General features: G+C 49.3%; 1 protein-coding gene across 1 annotated transcript; it reads left to right on the top strand.

Annotated features, from left to right (window-relative positions):
* Nucleotides 1-50: 50 nt before the first annotated feature.
* Nucleotides 51-17,051, top strand: FFAR4 (free fatty acid receptor 4). The gene is made up of 3 exons (XM_032836213.1): nt 51-768; nt 9,113-9,241; nt 16,381-17,051. Exons 1-3 carry the CDS (start codon nt 202-204, stop codon nt 16,768-16,770), a joined length of 1,086 nt encoding a protein of 361 aa, XP_032692104.1. The 5' UTR covers nt 51-201; the 3' UTR covers nt 16,771-17,051.
* The last annotated feature ends 286 nt before the right edge of the window (nt 17,052-17,337 follow it).

The following is a 17,337-nucleotide window of genomic DNA, read 5'->3' as shown; positions in this document are numbered from 1 at the left end:
TCCAGCGCGACGCCTGGCACTTCCTCGTTCCCGCGCGCCCCGGGCTCAGTGCGCAACGCCCAGCGCCGGCGCTCCTGCGGCGGGAGGGGGCCAGAGGGGAGATGTCGCAACCGCCTCCCTCCCTCTTTCCCCGCCTTGGCGCTCAGTCGCCTCCCAGATGAGCGCGCTCGCAGACGGCTGCGGGCCGCCCGGGCGCCCGGCATGTCCCCTGAGTGCGCGCAGGCGGCGGGCACCGGATCCCCGCGCAGCCTGGAACGGGCCAACCGCACCCGCTTCCCATTCTTCTCCGACGTCAAGGGCGACCACCGGCTGGTGCTGACCGCTGTGGAGACGGTCGTGCTGGCGCTCATCTTTGCGGTGTCGCTGTTGGGCAACGTGTGCGCCTTGGTGTTGGTGGCGCGCCGACGGCGCCGCGGCAACACCGCCTGCCTCGTGCTCAACCTTTTCTGCGCCGACCTGCTGTTCACTAGCGCCATCCCGCCCGTGCTGGCCGTGCGATGGACCGAGGCCTGGCTGCTGGGCCCGGTCGCCTGCCACCTGCTCTTCTACGTGATGAGCTTGAGCGGCAGCGTCACCATCCTCACCCTGGCGGCGGTCAGCCTGGAGCGCATGGTGTGCATCGTTCGCCTGCAGCGCGGCATGCGGGGTCTGGGGCGGCGGGCGAGGGCCGCGCTGCTGGCGCTCATCTGGGGCTTCTCGGCGCTGTCTGCTCTACCCCTCTGCGTCTTCTTCCGCGTGGTCCCCCAGCGGCCCTCCGGCCAGGACCAGGTGAGCGCCGGGCGGTGCGCGCCAGGCAGGTGTGTGGGGCGGGCTGGCGAGCGCGGATCCCACGGAAGCGATGACCTGGGGCAATGAGTAACCAAAAACAACAGAACGAGAACAGGCAATTTGTTGCGTTTAATCGTTGTGTCTCTGTGCCCAGTGCTCTGAAGTTTTAGCTCTTGAATTTCACTGCAGCGTAAAGGTCAGGTCCCGTAAGGGCCCTTCAAAGCCTTGTAAATAGAGTCCCCCAAATGCCTGCAAAGTGCGCTCTTTATGTTGAGGTTAGTGCAATAGGGGGGAGTGTAGGAGCCAACCAGAGGGAACTTCGAGGGTCCGGAATGGCTAATGGCACTCGTGTATATTGAAATCTGCTCTCTCGCAGGGTGGGCGCTAGCGTGCTCGGACTAGCACATCCACTTGATGTATGAGGAAGCTCATAATGATTTGCTCGGGACATCTCACCCTAAGTGCGAGGAGGAGCTGAGAGCTGCTCTGCACATTCAGCCTTGGCTGGGTGAGGGTCCTGCTTTGAGAACCCCGGAGCAGAGCCAGGGAGAAAGGGCAGCAGAGACCCAGGGGCCCCAGACCTGATGCTGCCACTAGGGGTGTTGTAATACTTTCCCGGGGGCTCAGCTTTTCCAACTGCGAGATAGAAGGATTGGACTACATCACTGGATCTTGCCTGGAGCCTTGCACGGTGGGTGGCTTCAGAGCATCCTGAGCGCCCAAATGTTCGGCAGATTCCGGAGGCTGGGAGATGAGCTTTCTTCTGAGCTGTGTTTTCAGAGTTGTCATTAGGATCTTTGTGGGGGTCCATGACCTTAAAAAAAAAAGTTTTCCGGGCAGTGCATGACATTGGCTTGGGTCCACTCGGGTTGGGCAGTCCAGAATCACGGTCCAAAATTGTGGTCCCCGTCTGTTCCTGCTGCTGCCCCACTGCGCTGTTGCAGAGTTTGTGTGCCGAGATTCAGTCCCAGATGCGGCACCTCAGGGCCGGCCCGGTGGACAGTGGCCGGGAGGACAGTGGCCAGGGTTCTGGCTGTCTTCCCAGTGGGCTAGGTTTTCTGTGCCTCATAGGGAGGGACAGAGAAAGAACATAAGTCTGTGCGCCCTTTATAAAGACAGGTGTGAGTCCTGCTCTGGGCTCAGCCTCTCCAGGGGTTGCCCCTAATCGGGTTTTCCCACCCCTCCCTTTCTCTACAACTCACTGGTTTTCTGGCCTGAGCAAAACTGTCACAAACCACGGTTCCAAAGACAGGCCTGCGCAGTGACCAGAAGGAAGTGAGAAGGTAGGAAGGTAGGAAGGGAGGTGAGATGTGACCTGGAGGAAGATTTCCTGCTGCGGAGGTGGGTGTAGTCTGAGCATAGGATGCCTTCCTGGGTATGAGCTCTGGGGCACTGATGTAGATGTGAGCTTCTCTGGGGGTCTCCCAGACCCGTCTCTTACACAAGCCTTTTAATGGCATGTGAGGAGAAGTCTGCATCCCATGTAAGCGGTCTCTCTCTCTTCTCTCTCTTTTTAACACAAATCAGACCTAAAAGCCTCTTTCCTAATTGTTTACTTTTTGCATGGAATGCATTGTGGGGTTTTTGTTTGATTGTTTTGTTTTGTTTTGTTTTAAGGCCTTGAATGACTAATAGGCAGGAACCATGTCAGGCCTGTGGCACTTGATCAAAGAACATGGACGCCTGTGGCCATGCCCCCTCAAGTGGGGGCCAGGATGGCGGGGTTCAGCTGAGCATGCCCATTGCCAAGCTTGCCCATCAGGGTGCCATCAGCATAGCAGACCAAGGACCCTAACCTAGTGGGCAATCCTGTCCTCCTCAGCCCAGATGTACTCGAGAATCAAAGTGGATCACTCAGATGCTTCAAAAATAAATGTAAGACCAGGCCTCACCCCAGACCCACTGGATCAGCTGGAGGCTAGGTTTTGCCATCAGTCTTTTGATTTTTTAAGTTATTCTTTCACTGAATAACAGCGTTTCTGTATTTTTCACAGAACTTGAGGGACTTTTCCCCGTTTTTTTTTCTTTCCTTACAGAAAAAAAAAAAAAGGACACTCAGGAAATTAAAGATCAAATAGAATATATCTTCAGGGTATCTTAGGTTCCCAGACATGTACCTTGCGCTTCTCCCTTTTACAACTGTTTTAGTTTAGGTACCCTTAGACTTAACTGGCAAATAGCAGTAAAAAGTGAGGCCCTTGTCCCCTCCCAGACTAACACTGCTTGCCTACGTGGACACAGGTAGTGGTTTGAGTGAGAAGGCCTTCTCTCAGATGGAGGAACTGCCCTGTTTTGTGACTCTGTATTTTACCTCTGGTAGGGTGTCTGCATGGTCGGAGTCCCCGACGGCGCTCCCCGGATGACCAGAACTGAGCTGTGAGGGCCTTCCATGGAGACTTATGTCATGGTTCTCCCTTGCAGCGGGCATGCAGACCCCTCTTGTATTAATGCAGAAACATCTTCTTGGTCATAGAGCCTTTGGGGAGGGATTGGGCAAAGCCACTGGGAGAGCACTTCAGAAGCACCTCAGGAGACTGAGAGCTAGGTGAGTTGGCCGCAATCCGTTGGCCCTGAAATTAGTAGAGATGGAGCAAGGGAGCTTGTCATGAAAAAAACCAGATGGTCCTTTTGAACTCTTCATCCTCTTTGTCTTTTCCCAACACATGCACCTGCCAATAAGCCAAGAAACGGAAAAACTGCCCAGTTCCTCGAGGGCTGTGACCTGAACGTGGAGGAAACAATTCATTTTATAGGTGAGCAAACTGAGGCTCAGGGATTGAAGAAATAAGTTGAAAAGAATGAGAAACAGGGAAAGAAAAAAAAAAGTGTGGCCATTAAAAAAAGAGAGAGACAGAAGGATCTAGGCTAGACTGAAGAGAGTCTCACATTTAAAATTAGCAAAAGCTTGTTTTCTTAATCCTCTATTCCCAGCTTCCTGTCTGTAGATTCTGCCCGCCCCTTCCTACTTGGACACTAAATACGGAGGTTTTTTGATGGGGGACTCTTTCCGACTCAAACCACCGGCTGAGGGAACTCTGTAACCTCAAGCACACACTGGCCGCCTCCTCTTGAGGAGCGTGGGCTAGGGAAACAGTGCCTCACAGAGCTTTCTGCCAGTTTAGTGCCCCAGCTCCCCAAAACGGGAACATGAGTACCTTCGTCCATTTGGGCAGTGGGTGCCTCCCAGTCCAGGGTGACCAGCCTCCCTCAATCTTCCCTGTAGGGAGGATGAAATGATAGACATGCTAAAAATGCTAGCTAATTCCGTATTCAGAGTGTGGGCTTTGGAGTCCAGCATTCTGAGTCTAAATCCCATCTCTGGCATTTAGGAGCTGTGTGACAGAGACGAGTGCTCCCCACCTCTGTATCTTCCTTTCCTTGTTTGCAGAATGGGCATGATGACAGTAGAGCCTTATAGAATTGCCGTGGGGACCAGGGTTCAGTGAGTGGGCCAACGCCTGGCACATACAGAGTTAAGCACTCAAGAATTGGTAGCTATTATTAGTTTCCTTATCTTCGGTTATAAATATTTTAAACATTCTTTAAATGGTGTAATTCTTCCGACTGCCGTAAAATAATAGACTGCCATTTTAAGAGGGTGGGCACATGCTAGCAACAGAGACATCCCAGCCAGCTCCTGTTCCAACAGGATTCCTGCCTCTGTGTGCTGTGGCTCTGCTAGGGCACTGACCCTCATTGCCAGGTTGGGGGGATTGTCCACCCTGGCCAGAATGTGCTGCCTGTTCACTGCATAAACATTTACCGAGCACCCCTCCCCGCTGCCCGCACCACGAGTCACGTGACCAAGATGGCATCCTGTTCAAGGAGGTTCACGGGTCGACAATGTTGGTGGTCTCAGACCCTGGCCCAGTTTGGTTCTCACAGAAGCCCTATGAATAGGTGTTGGTATGTTCGTTTTCCGAAGAGGGAAATGCCTGAAGTCACAGAGCAGGCAAGAGACGGAACTAGAATTTAGCCTGGAGCTGCCTTTCTCGCGGTGACTTTTCCCGCAAGTTCACACTTCCTTAGGAGCCCTCTGTCTTACAGCTCTGCCTGCCCCAATTTAATACCAGGCCGGAACGCCATCGTGTCTCTGCTGAGTGTGAATTGGCTGAGGAGAGAAACACAGTTTGCTTGCCTTTGGTATTATTAGAGGATACCTTTAAGACACAGGAAAGTTCCTCTCTTGCATTGATAAATTCTTCCATTTCTGTTGGGAAGCTGGTAGGCAAGGGGATATTCCCTGGGTTTCCCACTTCCTTAAAGTGATCTTGAAGTCCTCCGTTTTGTTCAAAGAGGTGGAACAGGGAGAATGATTTACAAAGGGATCCTCAGGATTACTCCGAGAAGCATCATTAGAGGAGCTGACAGGAAACAGCTGGCATCAGGTGGCATTTCAAATAAGTCAGCCAGGGTGGAGAGGGGTCTGCATTTGAGCAGTGCCTAGAGATAGATGCCCCATCCACAGGGGAGTCTTCTTAGAAGAGAATGAGTGATATCTTAGCTGCGGGTGAAGATGAAAGGCAGTTGGCTATCCCCATGGATGTCGGGAATTGGAGGGACATTGCAGGCATGACAACCCATGTGTTGGCAAAACATGGTGCTGGAAGGGTGGTGGGGCCAGATGGAGAAGGCCAGGTATGCCCCTTGAAGGAGTTTGGACTTATGAGGTGAGAGACGGCCTGGCCTGGGAGGGGTACGCCAGCGAGACTGAGATACAGGGGTCTGTTGGATAACTAGTAGGGCAGAACTTAAAGGTTCCCTCTGAGTGGGGAGGGAGGAAGGAGACAACAGAAAGCCCACACTCAGGTTGCTGGCAGCATAGGGAATGGTGACTCCATGCCCCGAGTCAGTGATGGTGGGAGACGGAGCCTTCTGGGGTGGGACATCAGAGCTTGACATGCCTGTGAGGCTTCCTTCAGAGATGTCCTCAGGGCACAGGGGCCAGTCTGGGGTTCAGGAGAAGACAGGGCTGGAAAAAGCAGCAGCGTCTTGGAAAAGAAGCCATGGAAATGGATGAGATTGCCAGGAGGAGGTGGAGGTTGGGCTGGGGATACAAGTCACCCTTAACCACACTTCACCCTTGTATGTGGCCTCCTGCCTTCCTCCCTCCTGGTCCCAACGCTGAGCTCCAGCCTTCTTGTTCTTCTGACTGAAGCGCCATCCCTCCAGGCACAGCGGACACAACCCCTGCGGATTGGTGCTGTCCTCTGTGACTGTGCTCACCTGTCCCCGGTAGCTCTGGGCACTGGGGCTCGCTGCCCTATATTGAAGTTTCTTACGATTCTCTCTCTCCCTGAGCACATCAGGGCCCCCTTGAGGGCAGGTGCCTCACCTTGCCCATTCTCACTGTGGCCTCACAGCGGTGCAGACACCAGGGCTCGAGTCAGGAGTGGTTGAACAAACCAATTAAAGGACAGCCATTTAGTTGGCTAGCCCTGCTTCTGTAGCTCAGCAACAAAGCAGGCCTCGCCCTTTGGGTTTCAAATTTCCTTTTTTAAAATCAGGAAGCATTTCAAATGTGCAGGAAAAGTATAGAGAATATTATAAGATTCACGTCTCCACCTTCCAGAGCCGACTTATGGCCATGCTACCTCCTAAGTTACAGCTCAGGAGAGAATACGTAGGATCAAAATAACATAAGTCAGATTTTCCCACAAAAACAGAATTATAATACCAGGCCAGCTCTCTGACTGTGGGCCTGGTGCCTATTGTTAGATTTTCTAATGAGAATAAACACTGCAGTTCATATCATATATAGCTTTCTAAAGAGCCTATAAACCCGTCATTCAAGTCCACACGGGCCAGCCACACCGTCTCTTCCGTCACGCACGGGGGTGCTGTGCAAAATTCGTATCTTACTTCCTTCTCACACTCTGTGCCTGGAGTGAGCTCCATGACGGTAAAGGAGCGTCTTCATCAGTCATGAAACTGGGGGAACTTCCTGGATGAGTTCCTTGTTTTTCTTGAAAGAATAGCTGGTTAGGTTTGCTAAACTAGCATGGTAATCTGTGTTTAACGTTTGATCCTCATTTCTTTTAAAAATGGACTTTTACCGCCATTTTCTTTTCTAAGTTAATATGGGCACATTCTAGAAAATTCAGATAAGCCAAAAGGGCAAAAATAATGAGTCCCACCTAGAAACGGACACTTCATTTTCCAGAATGTATCCTTTCAGTCTTGTCTACCCATACGTGTGTGGGCGTGGGCAGGGATGTGTGTAGAGATGTCTGTCCATTCACACCTACGCATTTTCCTCAGCAGCACGGGGCTAATCCAGGCAGATTGTTTGGGGATCGACTTCTTTGTTCCTACCTTAGGGAGAACATCTGGCTCTATTGTTACACATTCTACAAAATCCTGTTAAGCCTGGAGAGATTTCAGCAGACATTTTGAAGAAGGCTTTTGGAAAGAGGTGGAAGCCTTTGGGGGTTTTAAGACACGGTTCTGGGGTCTGTTTTTCTGCCCTCCCTGTACATTTTCCTAGCTCCAGTATAGAAATCAGAGACCGAGGCGCATTCAGGGCTGGCATCCGTCTCTTCTGACCGCTGCTTCAGTGTATTTGCTGGTCCGTGTTGCCCACCAGCGTAGTAGACGGAGGGCATGGTGGGCAGAGATCATCTCGAGATAATCACCACACTGCCAGTACTCAGAAGTTCCTTGAGAGACACACATTTCTTTCCGGTCACCACAATGGGGAGAGATCTAATGCACTTTGTCCCCTCAGGCATGGACAGTGGGGATGGGGATGGAGGAACAAGTTTTTGGAATTACTAGTACATTTTTGAATCATCTAAATGAGATAGGAAAAGGAAGCAACATTCTCACCCCCCTTTCAAGGTACAAATACGATTAAAGCATTCTTCCCGCCTTGACTTGCCTTAAGAGTTTTCTTGGTAGGTCCCTGGATTTCTTTTATAACCACTTAACTCTCTGGGGAAGATATTATATGATTAAAAAGAACTACACCTTTAGTGTCTTAGGCTCTTGGTTTAGGAAGAGGTTTCTAAGCCTTAGTTTTCTCCTCTGTGTAATGGGAAAAATAATAACATGCATTTCAATATGGTTGTTGTGAACCTTCAATGAGATAATGTATGTAAAGTGCTTCCTAGCATAGAATAAACGCTCGGTGAATATCAGACTTACTATTTTCTGTTAATACCGTACCGGAAAAGAAGAGCCTCTTCGTTTGTTTTTGAGTTTGAGCACCCAGTTATGATGTCTCTGACAAAAGTTCTTTGCCCTTGCTTAGGGCTCAACACATGTTGGCTGAATGAATGAGTAAATCCCACGACTACAATTCATTAAGATGCCTTGTCCACCAGAAGTCAATAATGTGCTCTTTTTACACAGGATGTGCTCTTGAAAGCCTGTTCCATGTGTTAGACATGTTTAGGACAACTTGATTTCTATATAGTTTTATTCCTACAGTCAAGCCGACATGGGAAATTTGTGTTTGGGAGGAGAGACAGACAGACAGATCTCTTTTGGTTGACCTATTTGTTCTTTGGAGGAAATTGTTGTGGCGGCTCCTGATAATTATGTAATAAGGTCCTCACATGTTTTGAGGTTGGTAATTAGTGTCAAACTCTTAAATTCACAACATACTGACAGCAGCAAGATCACCAACCAGGACTTTCGGCCCCATTCTGGTAGTTTTCCATCTTGAATGCCGGAGACCTGTGTGGGGCTGTACTGTGACACTTTGTTTGGGAGAGACCCGTGAGGATAGAGCTTCCAAGTCTGGGCCTCAGTATTGTCTTGGGATGAGCCGCGGCTTTCTTTGATGCAGCTAGACACATTTTAGACATTTCCACGTCCCTTAAATGAACCTTTGTGCCTTAACATCGTTTCTGGTGCCTTCGGCAGTCGCAGTGGACTGCATTGCAACCTCGTGCCTGTTTCTCTATGCTTGTGCGCAGCATGTCACTTCCAATCTATGTAACCTCTTAGGGCTCAGGTTGTGATTTGTAAAGAGAAGGCTTTGTGATTTGTGCAGAGAAGGCTCAAGGGCTCTTGGCCCCTTAGTCCAAGCAAGTGGAAAGAGCACTGGGGCTGGAGTCCTGCCCAGGAATTAACTTGAGCTGTTACCAGTGTGTGACTCCGGGATCCAGCTGCATCTCCTGGAGAATGGGCATAATGACCGTGGTTATTCTGAGGGTTGGAGGGAAGTGATTCGTAGCTTGTTTGTGTGGGCAGGGGAGGGGATGCTGAGCTGTGCTGTCATCCTAGCTGCATCGTGCTAACACCAGTGTAATGGTGTCAGGTACCCTCCTACTGGGACTGAGCTAAAACCAAATAAGTAGCCACCATGGAAATAACATTCTCCTCCTTCTTGTGACAGGAGATTTTGATTTGCACACTGGTTTGGCCCAGCATTGCCGGAGAAATCTCCTGGGATGTGTCCTTTGCAACTTTGAACTTTTTGGTGCCAGGATTGCTCATTGTGATCAGCTACTCCAAAATTTTACAGGTATGTGTGTTTCGAGCACCACAGCTGAACTCTGCTGAGGCTGGGATGTTTTAGACAGAACCGGCCTGCCAGGTCGGAAGTTACCTTAGGGTTCACGCCAGTCCAGTCCTGGCTTCCTGCCCAGGTCCACCCCTCTGCAACACTGTGGGGCAAGAGTTTTTTTGTGTGTGTGTTTTTTTTAAGTGATATTTTTGTGACTGCTATTAAGATTTTTATTATTTTGCTGACCACTAGAGTAATACAAAGCTCATTATAAAAAATTAAAGACATAGAGAAATGTATAATGCAGAAAGTAAACATCTACTCCCACTGTTAACAGTTCAAAGTACATTTTCAGGTTATTTTTCTTACAAACTTACCTATATACATGCTTTGATGCCATGTGTGTATATATGTTACATATATATGATAAACCATATAAAATGGTCAAATAGCAACCATATGTCATGGTTCAAAACAATGTTTGTTTGTTTCAGAGTTGAGATAACACTATTTGTAATTTCCTTTTCCGGCTTAACACCAGATTGCAATATCTGTCCATATTTGTTTTTATATCTCTGCCTCATTATTTTTAATGGCTTCATGGTGTTCCACTGTACGGATGTGACATTATTTTATGGGCTTTGCGTTGAGTCCCTTGATATCCCATTACAAACAGCAGTATAGTGATGGAGAATGTACGTGTCTAAAAACTTTTCACTGCAGTATAACATACATCCAGGAAAGCATACCCAGCATACAGGCACAGCTCACAAACTGACCTCACTCCTAGAAGCAGCTCCCAGAAACAAAATGAGAAACAGAACATTACCAGAAGCTCCTTCCCAATTGCTACCCCACACTTCCAGAAAAGGCGCTTTTCCAAAGTACGCTGAACCAGGAAGTGATCTCTACCTTTGAAGAGTATGTCCAGAGACAATGGAGGGGACCTTGCCGGCCTGGCTCCCACCTCTGGATGCAGCCCATTCACACGGCGCAGGCAAACGGCGTGTGTTCATGCTCATCTCAGAAGGTTTAATGCAAAACCTTGAGTCCTCTTAGAGGTTTATAGTTGTTGAATCTCGGTTTTTATCGCATATTACAGGTCATCAGGCAAATGAACTTATTGAAGTGGGGCCTTGTAGGTCTTGTCTTGCTCTCTGGGCACTTTTATGGCCCTTTCTTTGTAGCTGAGGATCTGTAAGCTTCTTAAATGCTCAGAACCCAAAACTAGGCCAAGCTCCATCCAGGTCTGCTGATTCTGGGTCCTGTGGGAGATGGCCTGCCATGCTCTTCTCTAGACTCTTCCCCACCCGTTGACTTGTGATCCGCTTCAGTGACACTGAGCCTGGGGCTTGCTGCTCAAGGGTATGAGGCAGATTCAGGCCTGCAGTTAAGGTCTGTAACATGCCTGCAATGGGGACCCAACATGTGTGAATCCTATGTCAGTATGAGCTGTCATTACCTTAAAAGAAAAGGAGTAAGGGGAAGAGGAAGATAGAATTTAGAATGAATTCTTTAAAAATTATTTAACAAATATTTATGAAATACTTACAATGTGTCAGGAACAAATTCATTTAATCCTGTTAAGAATTATAGATGAGGAAACAAATGCGCAGAGAGGCTAAGTAACTTGCCCAAGATCACACAGCGTAAAAGCAGCAGGATCAGGATTTACCCTCGAGCAGTCTGGCCCCAGGGTCCAATACTTTAATTCCGCAGATGTTTGCTAAGGAGCTGTTCTATTCAGCGTGTTGGTGGGGAGCGGAGATTGGTCAAAAGTGAGCAGGTCACATTCTTGATCCAGAAGGAGCTTTAACCCGGGAAGGGGAGGGGCAGATAGACAATGGCGCTGTTGCTCAATGCTATGCACCCCTGGTACTCAGAAGGGAGTGGCGCTGGAACTCAGCGTGAAAACACACAGCAAACGGTTGAGTGCCCTGCAGAGGTAGGAAGTGAATGAGGGGAAGGAGAGGGAAGAGGAAAGGGCCACAAAAGGCAGACAAGGAGACAAGAAAGGGCTCTTTTAATACCTGGGTTTTTGAGTCCTTGCTCTGTGGCCTTTGGCAAGATACTTACTTTCTGTGAACCTCAGCTCCCTCATCTGCAGAATGGCGATGGCTCGGACAGTGCAGGATTGTTGGGAGACAGGTCAGAGACACTGCTCTTCCTCATATATGCCAACACATGACTACTTCAGGACATTTGCACCTGTGATTTCCTCTCTTGGATCTCTATTCCCCAATTTCTGTGTGGGCCACTCCCCTGCTCTAGAAGGTCTCTGCTCAAAAGGCTCTTCCCCAGAGACCCTCCTTATCACTCTCTAGTCCTTTACTACCTGGATTTATTTCTCTTCAGTGGACTTAAACCCCTGTTGTATTCCATTTATGTGTATTTATTTGTAAAGCATCCGTTTTGCTCATTAGGCTACAACTCCATGAGGACCGAGACTTTGTTTTGTTTCCTGCTGTAGCTCCGTGACTAGCACAGAACCTGGCTTATTCATTGTAGACACTCTGTAAACACTCGCTGAATGAGGAAGACGCAGACTTTGGGTCACACTGAAAGGGCCTACGGTACTGTCTCTTTTTGCGCAGAGGGAAGATCACTGAACAAAAAGTCCTAAGACCCTGATCCTAGTCCAAGCTTTATCAGTGTGTGACCTTAGGCAAGTCATTTAACTACTGTGGGCGTCAGTTTTGTCGAGCTAGATAGGCCTCAGTGGATTGTTTAACACAATAAAATGAGGGTGTAGATATGATAAAAATTTGAACAGGCTGCTAGCCTTTAATTGGAAAGAGATCTAGCACTGTGATTTTGAAAGTCACACCAATGCAAATAGAAGACTTAAAAAAAATTTTCCTTCCACCCCACCAGCCAAACTTACTATCGCCTGTTTCCCGGGGGGACTGCGCTGTTTGTCCCGGCTTTGGCCTTGTGGGTTTCCCAGGCAGGGAACTTGGAAGCAGGTAAGCTGCCAGATGGATGGAGTGTCTGCACGGGCCCTCATCGCTCCCATCTTTCTCCCACTGAAGATACTCATAACTCAGAAACATCGGATCAGCTTTTCAGCTGAGATTCTTCTGTCAAGATCATAACTCTGTAAAATGAATTGAACATCAGTGTTAATCAGCTGTTTTCCTAGAGACACAACTAGCAAATCATCAGAAGCCAAAGGACACGTAACTCCACCCGCCACCCCTTTCCCTCCTCTCACCTGTCAGTATGGCCTCTGACTCGGTTTCCATGTATGGGCCTGAGTAGTGCCTTTTTAAAGTCACCCTGATCTTTTATTCCTCTAAAGCAGCATCTCCCCGAAAGCCCTCTCTAGAGTGCCATGGGCCACTGGATGTTTAAAAAGGGGTCCATGACCCCGTGAGTTTGGGAAATGCTGATCGATCAGGGCTAAGTGGGTTTCTTCACTGCAGGACTTCTGAAGGGCTCCATGAGGCTCACGTACTTTGAGAGTCTCCAACACAGGAATAGAGGAGGCAGCGCTGCCAAATCCGACCACGGACCCCCTTTCCCCACAGAGCATCTCGCTGCACTGATGGCCTGTGGATCTCCTTTGGGGAACACTGCCCTAACGTCCCTGCCCCGGGGGGCTGCTTCTGCCCGATGCAAGGACTGAGAGCAGGCCTCAGCAGGGCTCCTCCTTCCGGAGCTGCTCCACCGGCTCAGGGCCGCGTTACCCACCCTTCTGCCTTCCCTCCTTCCTCTTTCCTCATGACTCAAGTGTGCTATACAACCTTTGGTGGATTTTTCCAATCAATACTTTCCCAGAGTACTAGTCTCCTGGTCACTCCCAAGTGCCTTCAGTGAGGTGGTCCCTGCTAGCTCTTGGAGCTTGGTTTATATCGTCCCCCAGCAACCAACCGCCGCCATGGCGAGATGAGATGCTTCTAGCCCTGGGCCGTTTGTACAATTCTTGTTCCCCCTCCTCATTCTCCATGTATACCCTAGAATGGAAAGCAGGGTGGACAGGGCTCCCTACTTTCTTGTTGACTGTGCAGCTCCTGTAAGAGTACGTGACACATGGTAGGGGCTCAGTAAATGTTTGCCAAGTGAGTGTCTGGCTTGAAGCGGACAACCCTCCCCATCTCAGTGCTCACCTGGGAAAGGAACTCCATTTTAGCAAAACATGAAGGTGTTAGGTTGTGAACATGCAGCCCCTTCTCCACATCCGGCCCTCACACAGGAGCCCCCGAAGGAGGGCCGACCCCCTGGGCCTGAGCCGTGTTAGTGGGGACCCACGTCTCCCTGCACCCACTCGTTGGCAACCATGGTGTGGAGGCACGGAGTGGCAGAGATGTGAGGTGGAGAGAAGTTTCCCTTTGGACCCTCACATGGGTGTGAAGGCAGTGTGTCTCAAAAGGACAGTTTACAAAGTGACACTTCAAAGAACTGAAGAAAATCCCAAATCTGTCGTCCTAAATTGTTTTAGTCGGCAGGACCACCTGGGAGTTTGTGAGAAGTGCAGTTTTCAGGCCCACTCAGACCCACAAAAGTGAGCATCTGACAGGGGCCCAGGCACTTGCCTGGTGACTTGGACATGGTGGCCACGGACCACATTCCTGGGAACACTGTCCTCTCTCCCCACAGCCCCACAGAGAAGAGCTCACACACCACCCCCTGAGGTGTGCTTCCCCGCCCCACTCTTGACCATGAGCCCTCACATCTCAGAGCCTCCATCTCTTGTCTCCAAAATGGGGCAATGACAGAACCTACCCCATAGGCCTGTTTTAAGGATTAAAGTTAACCCTCAAGTTAGTCGAACATTGAATTTCTCCTAAAACACATGAAGCGTTCTGTGCAATGACAAGACATTTTAAAGCCTGGGTAAAAGTTAACTAGTCTCGTCATCAAATGTGGGGAGGGGAGCAGCAAGGAGCCACACCGGATTATAATAAGCCCATTTTCTTCTCACTCCCTGAAAGCTGTGGGAATCACAGGCAGAGGAAATGGAAGCATCAATCATCTCTAAAAACAGACCCAACCACTTACCCACTCAGACCGTGAGTCAGCCCGTTTCTCTGTCTGCTCGCAGTCACTGTCAGGCACTTGCTGGAGCCCCGGGTCGCAGAAGCCCCAAGGTGGCCTAGCTCCCAGGGAGCCTGTAGTCTGCTGGTGGTCAGAGGTAGCCATGACGTGGCAGTGTCGACCACATGACACAGGTCACGTGGCAAGGGCCACGTGAGTACATGAAACAAAGCATGGCGGGATGCCACGTGGGAGTTGAACCAGGAAGCCTTCTTGGTCTTGCTGGCATTAAAGCTTGGAGCTGTAGGTCAGGCAGGAGGATTTCCATTGGCAGAAATAGTAGAGGGTAGGAAGGAGCTAGTTTAAGATTAAGAGCATGGGCTGGAGTCAGACGGCCCAGCTTTGTGACTGCTTCGCTCGGTACGGCTGGGCAGGTTCCTCAACCTCTTTGAGGCTCTGTTTTCTCCTCTGTAAAATCAGGATCATCAAAGCACCTCTGTCACAGAACTGATATGTACAGGGCCTGGCACATAGTAAGTGCTCGATAAATAGGAATTTACATCAACATCACCCCCCAAAATATGTCTAAAACACTGTATGAGGAACTCTAGTCTTTTGGCCAAGCCATGTGGACAGCACAAATGATGAAGCTGCTGTTGGAATCATCCCTTACGTGACCACCCCTGTGAGGGGACAGTCCCCTTCTGTGGGTCGATCTCCATGTAGCTGGGGGTGGTGCCAACAGATCCCACTGATCAGGTGATCATTCCCAAATGGCCCACACCCCAGGCATCGTTTTCAGGCTGATTCCTGGCCACAGCTGTCTTAGCAAATGAGCAACCTCCTATCTCCATCAGCCTTCCATTGCCCACACGTCGAGGGCCTGTGACAAGACTAGGATCCATTTCAATTTTTCCTGTAAAGGAGAAGAACCAAATGTGGGGGTTCAGTGCACACTTTCTGCCCGACTGGCCATACCCTCATGCCATCTCCACTGCCCCTGTGCCACCCGACAATCCAGAGGGGAGGGGAAATGGACAGGGGTGTGTGCTGCCATTTCATCCAGTACCTCTTCCCCTAAAAAAGGCAAAATAAATAAAATGCCCATCAGTAGGGGTCTGGATAAATCCTGGTACAGCCAGACTCTGGAACCTCTGTAACCACTGACAAGATAACAGGAATGAGGGGCCTTCTCTCTGGTCAGATATGGAAGGAGCACCAATGTACGCTGATGAGTGAACAAGAAGGGTTAAGAATTGGGTGCGTGGCTTGGTCCCATGAGTGTGCAAAGCAGAAGTGCAGACATGGGTGTTCCCATGGCCAGGCATGTGTTTGAGAGCAGATCACTTCCAGAAGGACATCTAGGACCCTGGTCACCGGTCTTTTCCAGCCAGTGGAAATGAAGTGTACAGGAAGCCACAGACCTAACATTTTTATTTTTATTTTTATTTAAAGACTTATTTATTTATTTATTTGACAGACAGAGATCACAAGTAGGCAGAGAGGCAGGCAGAGAGGCCGGGGGTGGGGGGCGATGGGAAGCAGGCTCCCTGCTGAGCAGAGAGCCCGATGCGGGGCTCGATCCCAGGACCCTGAGATCATGACCTGAGCTGAAGGCAGAGGCTTTAACCCACTGAGCCACCCAGGCGCCCCCAGACCTAACATTTTTAATTTGACCTGTGTCGGTATCATATTGGTTGAGTTTGTACTGCTTTTGTTCATACTGCTTTTATACATTTACTTGCTCATCTTTTTCAAAAAGAAAAGAAAAGAAATACAAGGGAAGATGTGCGTCTTACTGGTCTGGACCGCCATCCCAAAATACCACGGGGGGATGCATTCAGACCATAGCAATGTGCTTCTGTTCACTTATTTCCCTTCTAGACGTCCAGTTCAGCCTTTTCACTTCTCTGCATCAACTCTATTTACCATATGGATGACTTCCTGCCTTCTTTCCGGGGAAAGGGGGTCGGTCAGTTCCCCCACTTCCCTAGAGCATCCTGAGCGCAGGCAGCTGCCAGGCCACTGAGACACGTGCTCCCTACCCAAAGTCCCAAAACCAAATTGTCCCAGGGCAGCAAGGATGGCAGATTCCAAGGATGGATACTTTGCTTCTCCAAAATCGAACCCCCAACATCCTTCAGTAAATGGTGGTCTGGCTCTGTTTTATGTCGCTGCAGATCACGAAGGCGTCAAGGAAGAGGCTCACGGTGAACCTAGCTTACTCGGAGAACCACCACATCCGCGTGTCCCAGCAGGACTTCCGGCTCTTCCGTACCCTCTTCCTGCTCATGATCTCCTTCTTCATCATGTGGAGCCCCATCATCATCACCATCCTCCTCATCTTGATCCAGAACTTCAAGCAAGACCTGGTCATCTGGCCTTCCCTCTTCTTCTGGGTGGTGGCCTTCACATTTGCCAACTCAGCCCTGAACCCCATTCTCTATAACATGTCACTGTTTAGGAATGAATGGAGGAGAATTTTTCACTGCTTCTTCTACCCGGAAAAGGGAGCCATGTTTACAGATACGTCTGTCAGAAGAAACGATCTGTCTATTATTTCCAACTAATTAAATTTTCTCCATAGGCAGAGTTGATCACCCTCTGGAAGACCATAATATGTTTTCAAAGGGAGTTAATTTCCAGGACTGTCACATCCATGTAGCCTGCTTCAAGAAAGTGTAACCTATGCAAACACACATTTATAGCACCCGTCAATTAAGGGGTGATCGTTCAGTATAACAGTTTTGCCCTTTATAAAAACGTTTTGCTGTGGCTCCTTTTAAATAGGAACTTTTTTCAGTATGTTTGTAATATGATTGAGTTTAATGAATTTTTATTTATAACTTCAGCAATCCCATCTCTTATGTGTAAAGCTGGTTTCTGGAATGAGTCTTGGAAATGATCCAGGGCCCAGATTTCTCCTTGAAGGGGTCACGGCCATCTAGGTACTCCCCTCCCCAGACGTGCAAGGCCTCAAGACCATTCACTAATGTCAAAAGCACTTGAGGAATTTCTAAGGAATAATTAAAGGTGACTTTAGTTTTTCACTTATAAGAAATGCCACGGACCCCTTTAGGAAAAGCCATGTCATGAAATCAGAGAGGAGATAGGATGATTCAAAACATTGAATGTGA

Source organism: Lontra canadensis, unplaced genomic scaffold (assembly GCF_010015895.1).
Source record: "Lontra canadensis isolate GAN:19392208 unplaced genomic scaffold, GSC_riverotter_1.0 scaffold3, whole genome shotgun sequence".
In the NCBI taxonomy this organism is placed as follows: Eukaryota; Metazoa; Chordata; class Mammalia; order Carnivora; family Mustelidae; genus Lontra; species Lontra canadensis.
This window is presented reverse-complemented; position numbering and strand designations above follow the sequence as displayed.

Bases quoted from the DNA above. Each gene is read 5' to 3' on its own strand.
- FFAR4 (XM_032836213.1), top strand. From the start codon at position 202: ATGTCCCCTGAGTGCGCGCAGGCGGCGGGCACCGGATCCCCGCGCAGC. The intron at 769-9,112 runs GTGAGCGCCGGG...TTCTTGTGACAG, and splicing joins GGCCCTCCGGCCAGGACCAG to GAGATTTTGATTTGCACACT. The intron at 9,242-16,380 runs GTATGTGTGTTT...ATGTCGCTGCAG, and splicing joins GCTACTCCAAAATTTTACAG to ATCACGAAGGCGTCAAGGAA.